Raw genomic sequence first — 21,210 nt, forward strand, 5'->3', positions numbered from 1 at the left:
TTTTATTGATTTTATACGTCTTTTAACTGTGAACACGATTCACAGCCTCCTCTCTATACCATAGGAACTAATGTGTGACAACATTACAGTGAACAGTGGGGAGCACAGCAAGAACTGCTCCACCACCAACGGGCACTGCCCACACACACACAAACACACAAAATAAAAACCCAAGCAAAACAAAAAAAACGCATTGAACCAACTTGACCTTTCTGCTTTCAGCAGTTGTTAAGAGTCTTTACTCTTCTTGCAGCTTCCTCAGCTCAACTTCCACCTTCTCCACGAATGCATGAAAGCCGCCATCCAGCAGACAAACACGCAGAAACGGCTTCAAATCACTTTGTGCCAAAGGATTGTGGCGATGCTCCCGGGGCAGAGTCGCAGCAGTTCCTCCCAGGTAGTGCTGGAGCAAAAAAAAACAACAAGCAGAAACTGACCCAGTAAATCATTGATAATTTAGCTGGCATTTTTTTTTTTTTAGTTCAGTCGCTTTAGCGCAATCAGTAAATATTTTTGTTAGACGTCAGGCCCTGGAATACCTCCAGTTGAATTTCGTGTTGATTTTTTAAACAATCGATACCTCAGTGAGAAGCTTGATTGACAATGATCCCGGGAGAACCTCCGGCTCGGCTCCCGGAGCTTTCTCCTGATAAGCCTGCGGACACAGGACGACGATTAAAAAAAAGGATTTGACAAACACTACATGACACCAAGGGGTTAAGAGACCAATCAATGGCTTCATTACTAATTGAAAGATGTCCACTCCTCAAAGCCCTTTCATGGTCACTGTGAACTTCTTCACTGTGTCTGTTGGCTAAAGGTCAAACGGAGCCACATGGCAGAGTCCGCTTCTTTCCAAGTCCTTCATGTTTCAATGCTGTGAAGTCCAGACGAGCTGGACGTGAGAGCCACTCAGAATCCAGTCTGTAACTGACCACGGGCGTTTCGCTGTTTTCATTATATCGGATGAATAAAGACAAACTGCAGCCACAAAGACAAGCCGCGTGACAGGAAGATAATCAGTGGAGAAGTTACTCACGACAGAAACTTATTTAGACGTTCAGATTTTGGAACCAGATTGTTCTTCATGTCAAGATTTTCAATGTCAAAAGCAGTATTAGACATCATTTTCTCATTCGGTGAACACCAAGCTGCTTCAACTAATGTCATTATTGAGTACGATTGTCCTGTGTAGCTTCCCTGTCTGTCTGTGTGGTTTGGAAGTGGGACATTCTGCATTGGACACATTATGTTGTGCTCTGATTGGCTGATGATTCATGTGTATTACATAGTCCATCCCACTCCACCTACTGAACTTGTGGTGTCAGCTGGAATAATCAGAATGTTGTGAATGGCGCCATCTAGTGGGGACAGTATGGCCGCCCCCTTAATGGGACGACCGGCGAAGGTGCAGGACTATAGAGATCTCTTTCCCCAGATGTACAACTCCACACTGATTGGTTTCCATGTAGAAACTGCCCCGGCTGACGTGGAGTGGCCAACCTGTGTGGTGGGTGCAGGGGGCCCGGCGGGGGGCCGGTCGGGGTGCAGTGGGTGAGTGGTGACGGGCAGAAACTCCTTCAGTTTTGTCACAGCGCTGGAGCACCCAGTTATAGCCCCTGCCCTGCTACTTCCATCAAACTGCATCCTCATCATGTGGCTCTCTCCCTGCAGAAAATCCACAAACACACTCTATCTGTCAATCCACCCTGTGCCAATGAAAACAATCTGCGGTTTGGATGTGGATTTGAGAAATCAACATCACAGGAGGAAAAGGAAAATCTTGGGTGTGCTGGGAGACTTGGAGCCAGCTGCCAGAGAACAAAAGGGTAAGGAGCTTCGTTCTCAGATAAGAGCTCTTATAATTCAACTCAAGTGCATCAGTTGCATTCACCTTTTATTTGCTGCAGAATATTGCAAAGAGTTTGGATATTAAGGATGACCTTAAAAAACAAAAGGGAACCGAGGGTTTTTGGGCATAAAAATGCACGTCATGACTCACCTTCACAACCAGTTGAAGTAAGAGGTTCTCAGATTGTTGTTGTATTTTCAGAGAATCCGTGCAGCCGAGCAAAGGGACTGTATCCTGAACAAAAACACAAGAGAGTCTTTAGAAAAAGTAAAAAAAAAAAAAAAAAAAAACACATTGCATTTGAGTATTTTATCAATGTGCAATAAGGATTACAAACAGAATAAGCCTTTGTCCATCAATCAAAGACACAATCGTTTTGTGCTGTTCAAATACATAAAAAGCTTCTTCTCATCATAAGCAGGCCACATTATTGTATCAGAAGTATCATGAACTGCCTGCAGGGGTCTCTAGTCACTCAGCCGAGCCTTTAAGGCCTCTGATAACACTTTTTTTTTAAAGCACAGCTTAACAACAGTCCAATAATCCCTGAATTTGATTTAGGAAATATCAACCCTGGCGTGTTTTTTCATGTTCTGTAGTGTAGCAACACCAAGCATTTAAAAATGTGTCACGCTTCGTCGATTAAAAGACACATGAGACATACTTAATAAATGCATTTTGAACATATGATGAAGTTCAGCGACCAGCCGGGTTTATTTCCAAGGATGAAAGGTAAAACCGTAATAACTGTGAGTCGATGAAATCTTAAGAAGTGCAGACGTGTCTGTACGGGGGGGGGGGGGGGGTCAGCCAACGGTCTGATGAGTATGGAGATTATGTGAATCAATCTGAGGCTCCCAGAGTAACCAGCTCTAATTATGCATTACGGATGAGACATTTCTCTCAAAACGGTTTAATGTACCTTTAATAGTCTTTCAAAAACTTCTGCGTTTCCATGGCGAGCAGAGCCGGAGCTTCTTTGCTCGGTTATGATTGGGGCCAAAACTTTATCAAGACAGGCGCCATGTTTGTTTTTAACAAGCCGCCATCTGTTGAATTCAGTTAACAAATGCATGATTTTACTTTGCTGAGTGAAGCCTGACCTCTCAGGAGTACGTGGGTTTTTTTTTCTTTTTGTACAAGCACTGATTTTATTCTTAGCAACACCACAAGTCATATTTGAAAAGTTTCTGTCAGACCTGGTAGCCAGGAGCCTCTGAATTGAAACCTCGAGAGTTTTCACAGCGGCGATCTATAATAGACCAGTCCATCAGCCTCAGTGAAAGCCCTGACCTGACTATCTGTGGTTCACCAGCCTGGCGTGGCGCGAGACCCGCCGCTCCATTATGGAGACGCTGAGCGGTCCCACGGATTTCTGTTGTCTTCAACAGCAAGGAAATGTTTTGCATTTTAAAAAAAAACCTAAAATATTTCTATGGGAAGGCCGCCAAAACCTTTTTTCTCAGCTATCTGTGAGCCTGATGCTCAAATGTAATAATATTTCAGTACAGTAGTAAAAATCTAAGGGTCTAATCTGGTCTGATCTGTGCTAAAAGGACAAAAATAACACATTTCTCAATGAATTGCAATCCCAAATACTTGCAGTGAGGGTCCCAGAGTTTTAGTTTGATTAGCAGACATATATTTAACTCATGCTTTATTAGCACTAAGTCCACAGTGTGAGGGTGATTTGAAAACACATGCAGGTTAAATCCAGTTTTTACACCCAGACACGTGACAAACTGATCCCACCTTGATCTGCAGAGACAAGTTTTAATTTTAGACTTTAGAAATACACGCCAGATTGTTCATAGTAAGTTTTGAAAATAATCAGTTAAAAGCAAACATCAGTATGTATTTAAAAAAACATTTTTTTGCAAATAAAAGTATAAATCAAGTTGTTTTCAGTGAACCTGCAGTTGGGCCTTCCAGTGGTGTAGCGGTCAGGACTTTCAACTCACAGTGACAAGGTCCCGGGTTCAAGTCTTTTCTGTATGAAATTGTACATTTTTCCTTGAATACTGCAGAAACATTTGTTTAAGGCGATCAGGTGACTGTAAATTTTCCATAAGTATGAATGTGAGTCCCAGGTAAACTCTTCTTTTGTCCATAAAGCAGCACAGAGGACGGATGCAGAATTAATGAATGAACCTGAACTGATCATCGGTTCTGATCAAATATTTTCTGTTTGAAAACATTCGGCATCAGATTGTGTCAGAAATCTTCTGCTAGTCTCAAAAATCTTTTGATGACGAAAAGTGCTGAAAACACAAATACAGCAATTTGCCTTTAGATCATAGTTGAAAACATTCTACACTCATTATATTAGCGCAGACATTCAAATATGTAGATTTGTGACTTTTCTTAATTGCTCTGCTTGAAACAAACTGTGATCCAGCAAAGCACCTGGAATAAACACACAGGCTGTAATAACATCCACGTCAGCGTCTCAATATTGTTTACCTCAGAAATAAAGTCATTAAGGGCCAACATTTCAATAAGCTGGCATATTTGACACTGCACTATAAATCTATTCATGCAAATGGCTCACTGTATGAGCGTGTGTATATATATATATTGGCTACCATAACTCAGGCCATGTTGCCTGCTTGTTTGCCATCCATCATCCGGAGCCCACTTAGTGTTGCAGGGCGCAGGAGTCGATGCCAGCTGATTATGGCGGAAGGAAGGGTGCATGGCGGGGCGAACATACAGGGACAGAGCAGCGCGCGCACACACACACACACACACACACACACACACACGCACACACACACACACGCACGCACTCGCACACAATCTTTCTAACAACGGTGCCAATCACAAAAGCCACTGCACCCTGTACTGCACAGCGGGAATTTGATCAACAGTGTAGACAATCAAATTCAGTAAAACAAAACAAAACAAAACAATGTTAATACGTCGCTGTCGTTCTTTTAAACGGGGGAAACGTAACAGGTACAGGTAGCGGGAAATCAAAGCTCAATCTGAAGCTGAAAAAAAAAAAAAAGAAACACATTCAATCCAGCAATAGAGATTCCTTACCAGGGTCTTCTGTCCTTGCACTACAAGCAAATAGCCCGACTCCAAAATTGTGACGCTGATTGCAGGTTTGTTGCCCTTTGGCTCAAATACCTATGAAGACAATCAATAGGTTATTGACACCTTACAGTCCCTCGGCTTGAACAAACCTGGGAGGAAGGAGATCAGTAATTATCACACAATTAATTTGATTCATGTAGTTTCATGAGACACTCATTGAAATCCCTGTAAATGTCTACCTCAGTGTCGTTTAAGGACTTTTACATGTACAAAACCAACATTCAAATTGCCTTTGTGGTACGAGGTGGCATAAAGATCAAGTATATTCTGCTTCCACAGCCCTCCATCCTGTCTTCACAGTCGATTCACAGCTCGAGCTCGCCATCTAGAGTCTGGTCCAGGCAAAACACAACCACAATCATTTGTGTTTCCCAATTGGTTGGAGCACCGCAGACACGTGTTCCCAGCTTGACTTCTATTTTAATACTCCAACAACATTAAAAGACTCACTAAAGCTGAAAGACAATGCAAATAAAAGCATCTGTTAATCTAAAATTAGGACAACTGATTATGTCCGGCATAATCAGCCGATACAGAATTCCTAAAGTCTTTCACACAGTTGCCATCAAATTATTTTCCATTATGGTAATGTGACTAAAATTACCATATTATCACATCCAGCGTAAAGAGCAGGAGAAGACCTTTTCCTCCAATACTATTTCAGTATTTCCTGGAGTATAATTACTTTGCAACTTGAGGAACACTAACATCTTAACATGAGAATAATGTATGTGTTGTAAACTTGAGCTTTTTAAACAAATTCTTCAGTCAGATATTAATTTACCGTTTCATGCTGGATGCTAAAGGACGACATAAAAGCTGCTATATAAAGGTCACGCATTCATTTCCATGCTAAAATATGACATTACCCACAGCAGTTTCTCAGCTTCTACGCTCTACGCATTTTTACACGGACAGATATTTCACTTTTATTCTTCACGTTTTGTCAAAATAACACAAGTATTCATTCCTGCAAATCACAGATTGGTGTGAGGGCAGTCAGACTTCCCTGCTATTCATTTCATGGCCACACACAAAAAGCAACATGCCATTTCGCTATCTGGATACTATTCGAGAAATCGACAACAAAATGTTCAATCTTCTTCAGGATTTATGATAGAGGAGGGTAGGGTAAACCTTTAAACAAAGGTATTATCAGCCCAAATTCATTAACAAAGGAAAGTGTTTGAAATCCATTTGTCAAGTAGAAATAAAAATATAATAAAACAAACCTAATCACATTAATTTCTTAGTTCTCCGACATTTTTACCAACATAAATATTAAAACACTGACTTTCTAAGCCCTTACTTTAAAGCCTAATCTTGTGCATTTTTGATTACCAAGTATCAAATATCAATAATCATGATGAAACTTTTGAAGTTGGAAACTGTGGATGTAGGCATTTGAAATGTAAAGTTGTCTAAAGATGAACAATGTTGAAATACTTGTAAACTTATACTTATAATAGTGGACCTTTTGGGGGGGTGGATGGATGGATGGATGGAGGATGGATGGATGGATGGATGGATGGATGGATGGATGGATGGAGGATGGATGGATGGATGGATGGATGGATGGATGGATGGATGGATGGAGGATGATGGGTGGGTGGATGGATGGTTGGGTCGGTGGATGGATGGATGGATTTCATAAGATTCCATCAGAATCTTATGAACCAGCTTGGAGAATAAATTTGCATTAAGAAATAGGACATAAGGCATTACCTCTCAAAGCAACACCACAAAAGTGTTAAAAAAAATTAAAAAAATAAAATCACACATATTCAGATGTCAGCCTACCCGACAAAAGCCTTAAAGGGACAGATTTGACAAGGATAATAATAATGAAACTCACTGATTGTCACAGTGTTTGAACCTAAAGTTATTACTGTTTAGCTCCTTTAGCTTCAGGGGCAGAAACAATCAAAACATGACCTTGTATTGACCTGAGTATCAGGTAGACTTCAAGTAAATTCTTCACAATGAACACAAAGCGAGTTCATGTTACTATCTTAGTAATAATAATGATAATAATACAACAGGTGCCAGAGCAGTGAGGATGGAGGCTGCTAGCTGGAAGCTAACATAGATAGCATCAAACTCGTGAAAGTTAATAAAACAAACGGTCAGTCACCGTCCAGGCCGCTTTCCCCTTCTTCTCACGGTCGTAGACCAACCGTCCGAAGCGGGTTAACCTCCAGGACGCACCCGTGGCCATTTCCAGCGGATAAAGTTGTTGGAGGAGCTGCAGGAGCTGCTGGCTTCAGGCAGGGAGGTGCAGGTGAGCGAGCCTGCTGGTCACGTGACTCATTAGCGGAAGTCATTGTTTATAATTACCAATAGAAAATAATTTATTTAAAATAATAATCATAATGACTATAGAGAAATGTGTAGGAAAATAGTATTTTTTTTAATTAAATTGTGATTGAAAACTAGAATTCCAGGTGTTTTTCACATGATCAGATATTGTTGTTTTGATATTTAGTATGATAAAAAGTGACGTGGCAATCAAATCCCACTGTGAGAGGTCACCATCAGTTCCCTGGAACAACTTCTTAGAGCCCAACATATAACAACCCAAAATGTAACAGACACTTGAATTGTTATAAAATATAATGTGATTAAACCCAAGATGTAATAACTGGTCAATGATGTAAAAATAATTTAAATGTGATCTTAATGTGTTTAATGCTTATACATTATTTTCTACTGATGGTTGGAGAAATAGATCACAGATTATAGAGCAAGGAAGACAATAAATGACTTGTGCAAAAGCAATCATACATTAATACCATACATTTTATAGTAATACGTGTAAACAAACAGTCCGAACTTCAAGTTCAAGTCCAGTGCATAAATCATTGATTTACTTTAAGATGTAAAAAATCAATACACTATTAGGGGAAAAATATGTTGCTTGTCCCACAATGTAAAATTTTATGTTTTTAAGTTTTAGGCTCATTGTCTATTTACATTATCAACCAATTATTACATTTCAGGGTTTTTTTTACATTATATTTTAAAACAATTCCGGTTATTGTTACATTTTGGATTTGTTGTTACATATAAGTCTCACTCGGCTTAATGCGACTACCCGGCACATCCTAGAAACAGCATAAATGTGGAAGAAAGGAATTATTTCAAGAGTGTGGTCAGGCTTTTTTGTTTAGTTAGTAAATGGAAAAATGGAGTTCACTTATGGAGCACGTTTCCACCGTTTTAAGAGCCTCCTAAGTGCTTTACACTGTAAATCACATTCACACATACAGTCACACACCAATAGAGGCGGCTGCCATGCATCCTGCTCAGTCCACCCACTGGGAGCAGATTAAGGTTCGGTGTCTTGCTCAAGGACCCTTTGACAAATGAACAGATTGAAAATCAAACCGGCAACTTTCCAATCTACCAACCAAGCCATCAGAGAAAATTTCTTTGTGCCTATCGTTCAGGATCTTTGTGACTTTTGAGGTCAGAAAATACATTTTTGTAAGAAAAGTGACGTGCTGTAGTCATGTAAGTGCATCGCAGTGGGGGAGCACTCTTGCTCTGTCGTTTCCTCCCACAGTATAAACATTGGGTCAGTTGGTGACTATAAATTGTTTGGAGTGTGAAGCATAAATGCCTTCTCTCTGCAACATTTGCCCTTGCATTTTATACTTTTATGTTTGGGAAATTGTGATAGTTTTATAATTTGTTCTATTAAATGTGTTAGCTTTTAAATGTGGACTTAATTGTACATTTTCTCGGGTGGGCATTGTACCTCTGACAAAAACACAAGAAAAGAACATCTCTTGTAAACGTATCTTTGCTGATGGTTATCGTGGTTGTTGTCTGAGCTGGGCAAATAACATCGTTTTCTGTCACTTCTGGTAGAAATCTGTCAGTTCGGAACAGATTTGTGGCGATTTCCCACACAGTGGTGCACAAAATGACAAATAGATTCCTCTTTTTTGTCCAAAACAATAGAAATCTGTCCGGGAATGAATTTGTTTCCATGCTGTCGCCATATCAGAAAAAACAACGTTTCATGTGGCAGTACAACGGCTTTAAAAAGGAAAATGTGTTTGATAGTAAGACATTAAAAAAAAAGAAGAAGAAAAATAAAACAATTACTCACAAATGATCCCAACTAATATTATGTTTTTTTTTTGTTTTTTTTTTCTTTTAAATATAGTATGGATGTAACATAACTCAGATTATTTAGTTTTTCTATTTTAAGAACTTGTTTTAGATATGTCAATGCTCATTAGGAAAACAAAAATTAAGATCCAATCTTCAATTCATCAGAAACAAAGAACGGATTCATGTTATGACCGAATAACTTTGAGCACGTTACACTAGAAACGATGGGGAAAAAAATAGTTCCCTCCTCCGTCACTGTTGCGGGATTGCTTTAATCTCCGGATGCGAATGGCCTCTTTGATCATCCTCCAACCATTTGCTGGTCGCTGACTTTGACCTCTTTCGAGGTTGATGGCTGGATCAGTTTCGGTGACGTGAGTTGTCTTTCACATCATGGGTTCCCGTCTGATTGGGATTTATTCCGACCAACAAAAGTTGTGGAAATGGTCAGATTCTCTGCAGGAAGCTGCTTTGACCTCCAGACTCTGAACTGCTGCTCCAGTGTTGCTCATTATAATATATCATGTAGATGTAGGCATGGTAGGAGTCCAATATTGGGACTGCTCTATTTCTGGATTTGTATAAATATACAGGAAACGGTATATGCAGACTAATCAGAGCTTTCTTAATATATTAGTGATGCATCGGGGAAAAAAACTATTAAAAGTTTTAGGTTGTTTTTTTTTACAGTGTTTACATGGAGTTGATAATAATTCATTCCTGTTTGTACTTCTTAGATACGCCTTACTTGTTTTGGATGACACGTCACCAAAGCAATTGCAATCAGCTTTATCTTCCTGTGAGGTCTGAAGCATGTGTACTTTCTTATCGCTTTCATTGAACACAGTGAGCTGACCTCTCTGGGTATCTTCAAACCACGGCTGAGCTCTATGAGATGTTTGATGACTGCCTTATGTCAGGCTGATACTGATATCGTCACTTAGGATTCTCTCAACTAACCCAATCGTATATAGATTATTTTATTGTACTCTGCTTCTATCCCACAATCAGAAAAAAAAACGTGTGTTTGAGGTCAGTTGGTGACCTCAAATGAATGTTGGACTGTCTCTTTGATGGACTGGCTACTCGGTTATGCACCCTGCCTTTTGGCAATAGTCCGCTGGAATTAGATCTCAAAGTTGGAAATACTGTAATTATACAGATTGATTCATGGATAACAAGCTGGGTGTTGAGCTATTTTCTGAATGTATTGGGTTTTCCTTTGTTTTCTACAATTTTTCTTGTATAGCTTGTCAGAGTCACGTCAGTCAATGGAGGAAGGCACAAGGGGGCACGAGCAGGTGGGACGTGGCAGGGTGTGCCGCCTGGTGTGTCACCTGGTGTGTCACCTGGTGTGCAGGTAGAACAATCAGGGACAGAGGAGCTGCCAAACTGTTTGCTTCAGTCTGTTGGTGGGACATTTGGTTCATCCGGGGCATTTGGGTGTTCGACGACGAGATATTTATGGTGGTGTGGTTTGATTTATAAGCTTAGGGCTTAGCTTGACCGACATGTGGTGGGCTCACAACATTACTATAATCTACTATTTCAACTAGCAATAAACACAGCACAAAGGGAAATAAATGGAAAAGAATGGCTCACAATAATTCTGACAATAGTGTCAAGAAGTGTGTTAGCCACTCTCTTGTTTGCAATGTTGATCTAAAAATGTTATATTTCCACACACTGATCTGTATTAAGGATAAGACAATCTCACTTAAATCAGAATTGTCTTTGTCACAGAAAAAAAAAAAAATACATTTTTTGTTTTGCACTGATAAAATGCCTCCATGTTTATCAACTAATCAGTGCAACAAGCAATCAAGGGCTTAACACACTGTCAGCAAATCACACTTGATGTCTTAAGAAGTCCCACTGAATAATACAGAACGACAGCTTTTCTCAGAATCAAGTTGAGTATGTTGTTAAGGTTGTGTGTTTGAGGTTTTAAATGTTTGACCTTAAATCAGTGTGTCGAGGAAGTGTTTGATAAAAACAAAGGCTGTTGACTTCTCTGTCCGTAACTTAAGCAGCATCACATGGGGCAAATTTAATTATACTCAATCATTCAAATGTACTTGTTTGATCCGTTCATCCATCTTCTGTGCGGCTTTATCATACTCAGGATCACGGAAGGCTGGAGCTGATTCCAGCTTACAGTGGGTGAAGGGCAGGATGGAGCCTGAACAGGTCGCCAATCCATTTTTATTTGAATCCATAGATTGACTCGATTTGTGTAAACTGTCAATTCACTTGCATGAACCAGGATTCTTAAGGTGACTGTAATGCATAAAAGTTTAATTCTCATTAATTGACATTAACCGACATTTATTTATTCCTCCTGTTTGCTCTGTTGCAGGTTCACCACAGTGGACCGTGTGACCAATGCAGTGGAGCCTTCCTAATGCAACCTGGGCAGTGGGCTGTTTGTTCTGGGAGGTTCAGTGTTGGTGGCTGGTGGATTCAACCCCCCCCACCTCTTCTTTACTGTGACCCATTCATGTACTGAGGAGGATAAATAAAAACTGGTCAGAGCTCCATGGCGGCCATTTCTTTTGATTGCATTGTTTTTAAAGTGACATTTTTATGTACTTGAACAAATTGTTTCAAAGGGACTCGCCATAATTCGTAATTGTTTTTAACTGTCTTTTATGACCACACAATTTTTCATTTTCTCACTCCCTTTTTCTCACCTGCGAACAGGCAATTGATTAAATAATGAAATCTCAAAATAAGCACAAATACATGTATGTTTGTGTATACATATATACACAACCACACACTCAGCTGAATTGTTTGAGTTTAAAGGTACAAATGAAATAAACCTTTGTTCTTAAATTATAGACAAATAATAATAATTACAAACAAATGATCCTTTGTAAAAGAAAATCATATCATCACCATGTAAAACAGACACGTACATGATATATTGGATATTTCTTACCGATCAAAAAGCGAAATATTCAGTGATTTTTGAATGTCTTAATTGTTCTGTGCCTCCTTTCATGAACTTGACATGCTCAGCTGTGAGCAGTGAACTGAAGAACCAACAGAATGCCTCAGGTTAGACGTGTCTGTGCTTTATTCTTTCTACAGTAGCAAGCTAAAGAAAAACGTCTGACACATCCCTTGTTTGACGTTAACCTTTGTAAAGTGGCTTCACACTGGGGGTCATTCACCTCTGACGGTGCACACTCCACCACTGGGAGCTGAGGTGTTCTGCTTCAGAAGGCCTGTGATGAGGAGGGACTTGTAATGGTTTAATATGGAAGAGAAAAAAAAATATCTTTGTTTTCTGTCTGTGATTGACACGAGTGCTTTGAGTGGGTGGGAGACATTTTGTATGCCTCTCAGACCTCTTTGAAGTGGATGCCTCCACCTCTGCCTTGGTGGTTATGTAAGTTAACTTTGAACAATCACACAGCCAAAGTGACAGACTGGTGACCTGTCCAGTGAAAACTGTGGCTTCTGCACTGCTGGCTCCAATAGACTCTTTGAATATACAATGAAAAAAAGGCAGGTATAACGAAATAGTAGATACATTTCAACAACAAAGTAAAAGGCACCACCTCACTTGAATTTACACCAATTAGCCATAATTAAATACAAGCTAGATTATATTTCTCTTCAACTTTAACTTGGGGGGGGGGGTGCCCTCTCAATTTCAAGTGAGCAATTAACTGAATTCAAAACTGGGTTTGAGCTGGGGATGACCTTGCTCTGACATTGTGTAATATTTAAAAAATGACCTATATTAAAAAATTATTGTTGAAGACATACCTCATAATTTATTTGTATTCTGTTTAAATGTTGGTTTTCTACAGTTGCAACATTCGATTATAAGCAATGAATGAATAAATGAAAAATTCTCTTTGCAAATCCCACAGTGCATTGCTGAATAATCTTGCTTTTTTTGGTGGTAATTTGTGATTTTGTTCATTTTTTTTCCCATGAAGGTTTTTGACATTAATTACACTTTTGATTAAAGATAATTAGCAAAACATAAATATTTTACAAATAAAAAGTGCCTCTGTACAGTGTTTGCCAAATAAATGGCAGAAAAGCTCACAATTCAGACTGCTTTCTCTCACAAGGAAAATTCTACTGACACTGCAAGAGGTGGGATGACTGAATGCTGTAAAAAAAAAAAATATCAAAGTGAATCAATATCAATTGAATATCTTGCACACGTTAAAGAGGAGAGTGTGCCTTGACTCGCACTAATCAAATTAAGTAAAAAAAAAAAAACAGTTCACATTGGGGGGAAACTAATTTTGTGCTTCATGTGGACGAAGTCGTGGGTAATCCGCAGTTTGAACAATATAAAACATTAAACGAACTGGAAAAAGTAAACAAACCGAATTAAGAAATATCTAGATGTATTCCATGTATGCCACTGGACAAGCAACAATTAAGCAGGAGAGCCAGTTTCCAAACGAGCCCAGCAGCATCCACTGCGTTTGTGTGCGCAAATTACGCAGGAGGTCAGAGCGATACGCGGATGGCAGACGAGCTGTTTTGGCTTCTCCCGGTGAAGCCGACCGCGGGGTTTGACAATGGGCAGGCGTTGCTACCTGTAGCCTTAACTTGGGAGAAGGAGACCGCGTTTTAAGAATGGGAAGCGCATTCCCCTTTAAACAAGGTGGGCTGAGCTTATTTGCAGTTCTCGCTCCTATGGCAACCCAATAGATCAGCATCATGAATATTCACACAATTCACCAAAACGCAGCCTGACTATGGATCAGTGATGTCAGCGGTCCATGGAACGCTCCACTGTATTTTTGCGTTATTATGTCGCGTTGTTTGACGGCATCTGGAAGAGGCATCTGGTGAAAAGCGCATCCTCCGTCGTGCATGACCTTTCCCCGGTCTCCATATCACCGTCCGTCGACACGTCTCTCACATGTCACGCTAAGGTGACTTTCAAGCAGTTTTTTCCACTTTTGCGCACAATGTCGGAGCGGCACAAAGATGCACAGCGGGGACGCAGTGGCCAAGCGGACCGCCCAGGCTGCGCGTGAGGACATATGCAAACTGCCAGGTAGTCCAATTATGAGGAAGAGTATCTTTCATCTGTTTCAGCAGAGCCACGGCGATCCATGTCATGTGTAGCAGGCTTTCTGGGATTCAGATTGGCTCCAGACTGATCGCTCTCGCAGACAGAGAGGGAGCGCGGGGCTGGTGGCAATAATCGTTACTATACAGCCAAACAATCTGGATTTATTAGGAATTTTCCTCCCCTGTGTCTCAATGTCATAATGGACAGGTTGCACTCCTCCATGCGTAAAAGGCTCTACAGTTTGCCACAGCACATTGGGCAGAAATCCTCTATAATGGGCGAAGGGGAAGACGCAGACAAGGACACCCGGAGGAAGAGTATAAGGATGAAGCCTCTACCGTCACCGTCGCCGACCTCTGGGGGAAGCTGCAAAGGCATCGGCGAGACCAAAAGTGGGGAGTCTGTGATCATGGAGACGGACATCGGGAGACCGATGAAGACCAGCTCAAATGGAGATTGTCGGAGGTTTCGAGGCAGCCTCTCGTCCATCACAAGTCGGCACGTGCACGACTCGGACTCGGCGGAGGAGAGGCGCCTCATCACGGAGGGGGATGTCACCCCGAGCGAAGAGAGCCCCCCCGGAGCCATCGGGGACGGCCAGCCGGATCAGGGGGCGCAGGGGGCCAGCGGCGGCGGCGGCGGCGGCGGCGGCGGGGGCGCCCAGAACGATTCTCCAGACCAGCAGTCGGGGTTTATAAAGTTAGATGGCATTGATCAAATTCTGCCGGACGACGAGAGATTATATCAGGCTGGATTCATACACAGACAGTTGGGAGCAATGCTTCAACCGGGGGTCAACAAGTTCTCCCTGAGGATGTTTGGGAGTGAAAAGGCGGTGGAAAGGGAACAAGAGCGGGTTAAATCCGCCGGATTTTGGATAATTCACCCCTACAGTGATTTCAGGTAAGTTTCAACACCTGGCGCTTTTCCCTCTCCAAACAACAAAAGGCTCAGATTGGCGCGTCACATCTGTGCTTTACGCAGGCCCAGCTGTGTAGTGTCAATCATTTGTGGAGACATTCCCCTGTTAAAGGCAAACCTCTTCATTTGCTTTGCTCAGTTTCATCAACTTCACAACATACTTCACTACTTTTATTTTTAAGGATATAAATCCCAAAAGTTCAGAGAACTGTCTTATATTTTTACACATTCATTTATCAAAGAGTGATAGCAGATTTTCATTTCATGTGACACAATTAAATAATTAAATTAATTAGTTTCAGCGAATGCACATATTACTCATGAGGCCTGTAGACACACTGTGTTATTGAACAAACCACAGATGACACAACCTTTGTCAATTAGGACCGTCTTGGGCAGATGCGGGTCCAAATGGATTTTTAATTGAATCTTAGATGTTTCTCCTCCTGTTTTTGACAAAATCTGCTCCGGGGACATCATTCAAGCCTGATAAGGCTCAGTTATGAGGCCCTCTCTTCATGTAAAGCCTCACAAGCTTACATCTTCATTTTCCTGTTCTTTGCTTCTCCCACAGAAAACACTATATTAGACAAAACAATGTAAATATTCAATTTGGCGTGAGCAAAGAGTTCAAGACAAACCTGATATAATTTGCACAAATTATGTCTGATCACAACAATATTGTCAGAAGCAACAAATCTAAGGATAAAACGTCAAAGAAAGCACCCTTTTGATGACCCGGAGGTTCCTCTTTAATGTTAGTGCCCTTGAGTTTGTTATTGGCCATGTGCTCTGATTCATGGCCACATGGATGTTCTTAACTAAGAAGAAATGCTGGACTGAGGATGATTCATTGTTCAGTTTTACGGATGAGTAAACTGATGGTCACACCGTGCTTTTCCTAAAACCACATACTAGGGGTGTGTTCTCGTTGTTATTAAATGGGCCTCTTAAAATGATATGCTTTTGATTGAAGAGTGCTCGCATAATCTGCCTCCCTCAGGCTATCCGGTTAAGTAAATCTTACACACACACACAAAAAAAAAGATTAAATGACATTTCCTAAGCTGGTTTTGTAAGTAGGCAATAACCCTTAGCTTTTTAAACTTGAGTATATTATCCTGTGGTTTAATATTTCAAGCTAAACTATTGCATTACAAGCTGTGACAGCCTTGGCATTTACTGAAACAATAATTCTGTCACCCGTTGTTTCGAAGCATGTACTGTGAAAGGATAAAGGGCTAGATTGTCATCCTTATGTGGTAATGTTTCTCTTTCCCGTGGCAGTACATGCTCTCCAGCGTGTTTTGTCTTCCATCGGCGCATATGAGGGCGTAGTGGCATGCGATATAGGTGCTTACCTTCAAAAGTCCACCTAAAGAATAAGATATCTGACTTTGAGAGACGTGCAAGTTGAAGTTTGAGTTGCTCAGAGGCTCGTGATGCCAGTGGAAATGGCTAAATAAGACTCTTCCTCGAATAAATATTTTCTGCCAACACTGACTTCTCGCAGCAGATTTTCAATGCGAGATAGACGATCAAGTCAGCTGTCCGAAGCACCCGTTTCTTTTAAGAAACCCGTTGAAGTGACAGGTAAATGGATACAGTAGAATGAGGCATTTCTGCTCACTCGCACATTTGATTGAGAAACATCCAGAACTTCTCTGCGTCACACTGTCCAGTTTGCCAAGAATGAAATCTCTAAAGAAGTTCAAGCCTTTAAGGAAGCCTGTCAGTTGAAACCACTTGCAGGTATGCCAAAACCACGACAGTGTTCTTTGACTGCGATGTAGAAATCCTCACACGGTGAGGACAGGCCATCAACGGGACGTGAGATCTGCATCAGACAGTTTGCCATTTTTGTTATGCTCCTCCCAGATGGTTGTGTTTCCTCTGACCCCCTTTGCTCTCTTACTCAGTGTGTAAAATGTCATGAGGAAGGGTGATTTGGGGCTTGGGGAGACTGTCCTGATACGGAAAGGTCAGAGATTTGGCACCAGCCCTCGGATTTGAAGTGTCTTTGAGCAAGATGCTGAAGCAGGGCCTCTGTTGCAAATATGTAGATGCTCCCGTGGCTCTCTCAGCACATAAATGGATAAAGTTAGTATAGATTTTCAGGATGAGGGTGGCCATCCACTTGTTTGCAGTTTGAGAGCGGATACTGTATATCACCATAATTAAGCATTTTGTTGATCTGAGAGCAGTTTGTTGGTGGTGTGAGCAGCACTCAATGCTATGATTTTGTAATCATCCATCTCTGCAATTAAAACCACAGATGCGGGTCGAAGGCAAGAGGGTTAAACATGTTTCATCTGGATGTGATGTAAATTTCTCTGCGACCAGTACGAATGTGACGAAGCACAAAATATGTCTAATTTTACATATACCTTAGGTGAAGCACAAAAAGTCTACTATTATATGTTTGTTTGATGTGAATGACTTGAGTTTAAACCTTTCAGCCAGTGAGGTAAGAAAACACATGTCATACTGCATGTCTTTGAGTTAACAACCTACTGCATTGACTTGTTGCTTGTTTATGTTTTTTTTATTTATTTTTTTTATTTTATAGCGCTATATTAATCCCCAGTGGGGAAATTCCTTCCTGAATTAACCCATCGGCAGCAGCCACACAGGCCGACGCTGGGGGGGAGCCAAGGGAGCCGAGGGTCTTCCTCAGGGACCACCGGTGCATGTTTTTGGGAATGTGAGAGGAAACCCACGCACACAGGGAGAACATGCAAAGTCCACACAGAAAGGCCCCGGGCCATACTTGAACCCATTGACCTTCTTGCTGTGAAGTGAGAGCACAAATCACCTTACGGCCTAAAAATGTTGAACAAAGTAAAATCAAAACAAGAGCCATGGGCACCTACAGCCTCCAAAATCAGGAATGGGAGGATTGGACTGTAATTAAAGGGCACAAGGAGATGAGTGGAACCTTTTAATGGGTCCCGAGAAGAGAATGGTTTCTGTGACTAAGAGTTTCAGTCCCATGTCTGCATCAAAGCTTTGGCACCATAAGCTCAAATTAGAGTGTCACAAGGAATCACAAAGTCATCGCAGTGCTGGAATTTAGCAAAATCTCCTCTTGTCAAGTTTTGTATGACGCTAAGAAGCAAGGGAGGAGCAATATCTTGCAAGGGGAAAAAAAAAAAAAAAGGCAGATTAAAAATGGCATCATAATCCAATCTACGGCCCCGTTTCCAGATCCAAAGCTAAACTGCCTCCTCCGATTCTGAACAAGAGTCTTCCAGCGAGCAGATGTGGTCAGTTAACCAGAGCGTGGCATCGACAGTCAATCTAAAAGAAGAGAAAAGCCCAAAGTAACTGGCTGAAATGTGCTTTAGATAAGTTCAGCTGTTCAGGATGTGAAGCGTCACGCAACCATGAAGGATGTCTGAGGGTTTAATAGGATTGTTGAATTGTACATATGATGGGTGATAATCTTACTGCCCCCTTATGCCCTGTTTCACACCGTTATGATATCATTGCTGCATGTCCTTGGTTGTAGAGAATGACATTGTCATCGAGTGCTTATGGAATATTTTGGTGCTTGATTGGCAGAATGACAGCGCTCACAGAATGGACTTTGTCTCTTTGTCTGATTAAAAAAAAAAAAATCCTGGTGATTATTTTCTTACTTGCTTGCAATTGAGCACTCTGAGTGCATCCTGTCAATGCAGCAGCATTGTGCTGAGTTCTGGATAAATGATGAGGCGTGATATTGGGATGCAGCCCTCTGATCGTGAAAAGCCTTTTAATTATCTTGTGATAAAGGGGCCCGGAGGACACATCTGTTGGAAAGTATTCCACATTTCCCAGGAGATAGAAAAGGAGATACCACACATTAAAAGTTTTTTTTTTCTTCAGTTTTTTTCCTTGTTCTCCTTTTTTTTTTTTTTTTTTAACTGCAAAGGCTCTATTAAGCTTTAGAGCCGTGTTGCCAACACCGTCGGAGAGGGGGGTCGGCTGTCCTGCAGTTTCTGTCAATCAGCTAAATCCCATTGCAACAGTGAGGCGAATCCTCTCTGCTAAGTCCATTTTTGCAACAACCTTTGATTCTTCACGTACATCCAGTTTGTTTTATAAGGCATTAATCGAGGCAGTAACAAATATAAAGCGCCTGAATAACACGTCTCACAAATTTTCCTTTCTTTTATTCATACGCAGGCAGGCCCACATTTGCATAGTCAAAGTGAAGAAAAGAAAAATGAACAATTTATTTTACCACTCTGATATGTTTTGTTCTCTTACCTGAGTTGAAGCATTTTGATGTCCTTTATTAACATATTCAGTCACATCTCATTTATGTCATTGCCTTTTCTGAAACATCCCAAAGTAATTCCCATTCCTACTCACATTCCTTTTCTTTTTTTTCCTCAATGGAGACTGCGAGGAAAAGAGTTCTGTCATTCTCAAGCTATTTAAAGAAGGTGTAAGCGTCCCGATCTTTTTTCAAGCATCAGTCATAAATCACAGCCACAGGCTTTCTTTGTTTGATGTCCTGATTGCCCACTGTACCAGAGTGTGTTTCGTCTTTGTGAGAGGTATCGGATCCGATTGAATAACACCATTCTCTATTTGAGTCCGGTTGATTATGGTTGATTTGAGAGTACATTTTTGCTATTGATTTGTTTGGGTCTCTCAGGTTCTCGGGCTTCCCGTCGGAGGATTTATTGAAAAATGAGATGGAGTATCATACGTGGTTGGAACAAGAGCGATTCTGCTTCTCGCGGCGGTGGCAGGAGTCACAGTGTAGGTCAGCCATGCACAAAGGTCAAAATGAGGCAATAGAGAAATGTCAATCTCGCAGAGGCTGCTCTATATTTATATTGGGGTTTGACAGTTTTTATGCAATTTTACCAAAACAGTACTGGCCGCACAATCCTGATGAAAGCTATGTGTTTGTGCTGAAATATCTAAATCGGGGTTTAAAATGCTTTGCTCTGTCACAGCCTATTTCTGACATTATTAATTGTCGTGGGAAGGTGACGGGGAAAAAGAACTGCTCAAGAATATAACGGATGAATGACACTTTTTTCCTCACAGTCTCCATTAAGTAATTCCTCCTTTAATGTAGTGAGGGTAAAACATGGGGATTACAGATGGTTCTGGCTGGGCCTGAAAGTGGGGTAATCAAAATAGGCTGCTGTGCTCATCCACGAATATTAGGAGCCAAGAGATTATTACAGCACAATTTATTTAATGGAGGGAGCCCAGGGAGGATGTGCGTGGCCGGCGGGTGGAAGGTTGCCTGTCATAGTGGCAGAATGATTGAACGATGCTGCATGACCTCGCCAGGCACACTTGTGTGGGAGTGTGAAATCGGGACACGTGATCACAACCGTAAAATCATTTTTTTTTTCTTTATTGCATTTTAGTGAACCCCCCCCCCCCCTTCCCGATATGTCATTTTATTCAGCCCTGTATTAGACAAAGAGCCGAGTGTAACCTTGGGAAAGTGATGGTAATCTGGAGCTAAGATTATATTGATTGATTGGACATCATATACATTCCGAAAATAGGAAAACCTGCAGTAAACATTTTCTGTTAAGTGCCGCATGTCACCCGGCTGATATGCTTGATGTATTTCGGTCACCTGACAAGGGTGTGTGCGCGTGTGTGTGTGTGTGTGTGTGTGTGTGTGTGTGTGTGTGTGTGTGTGTGTGTGTGTGTGTGTGTGTGTGTGTGTGTGTGTGTGTCCATCCTCTGCATAGCAACATGAATATATAGTCTCTTCTGGTAAATACACAACTTATGTCAGTCACCCCCCCACACGCACACACTTTACACATATTCAGATTCTCAGGGTTTCACGTACATGATCACTACCCCACTGACTACATATGACTCATTTACCTTTAATGATACAATTTTATATAATACTCAATCGGATTACTTATTTCATAACCTTCATGCAGGTCGTGTTTATTGTATGTGGTTAAAAAGACTCTTGACCATGCAGGGTTTTTGTGTTTTAATTGACACATATTGCGTCAGACCCCACAGCCACCACACTATTTTAATGCCACTTTTATTTAATCAGCAAATTTAAAGCAGAAGAAATAGAAGAAGAAATGCAGTAGTTTATATTCACCAAGACAGCATTTCTCAAACACGACATATAACCTCTGGATAAGTATAAGATCATCCG

The 21,210-nt window shown here is 41.1% G+C and overlaps 2 protein-coding genes across 2 annotated transcripts in view; one reads left to right on the forward strand and one right to left on the reverse strand.

Annotated features, from left to right (window-relative positions):
* Positions 1-238: 238 nt before the first annotated feature.
* On the reverse strand, positions 239-7,172 carry rec114 (REC114 meiotic recombination protein; the record flags this gene model as incomplete). Its single annotated transcript, XM_080520388.1, has 6 exons — positions 239-403; positions 581-655; positions 1,504-1,668; positions 2,003-2,086; positions 4,898-4,987; positions 7,089-7,172. 6 exons carry the CDS (start codon positions 7,170-7,172, stop codon positions 239-241), a joined length of 663 nt encoding a protein of 220 aa, XP_080376514.1.
* Positions 7,173-14,334: 7,162 nt separating this feature from the next.
* hcn4 (hyperpolarization activated cyclic nucleotide-gated potassium channel 4) overlaps positions 14,335-21,210 on the forward strand; it is a gene marked incomplete at both ends in the record, with an annotated part of 75,345 nt that continues 68,469 nt past the window's right edge. The window contains one exon of the mRNA XM_080494769.1: positions 14,335-15,038. Within this exon, the coding sequence (XP_080350895.1) occupies positions 14,335-15,038 (704 nt within the window). The remainder of the gene's footprint in view (positions 15,039-21,210) is intronic.

This window comes from Blennius ocellaris (genome assembly GCF_963422515.1).
Source record: "Blennius ocellaris genome assembly, chromosome: 1".
Lineage (NCBI taxonomy): Eukaryota > Metazoa > Chordata > Actinopteri > Blenniiformes > Blenniidae > Blennius > Blennius ocellaris.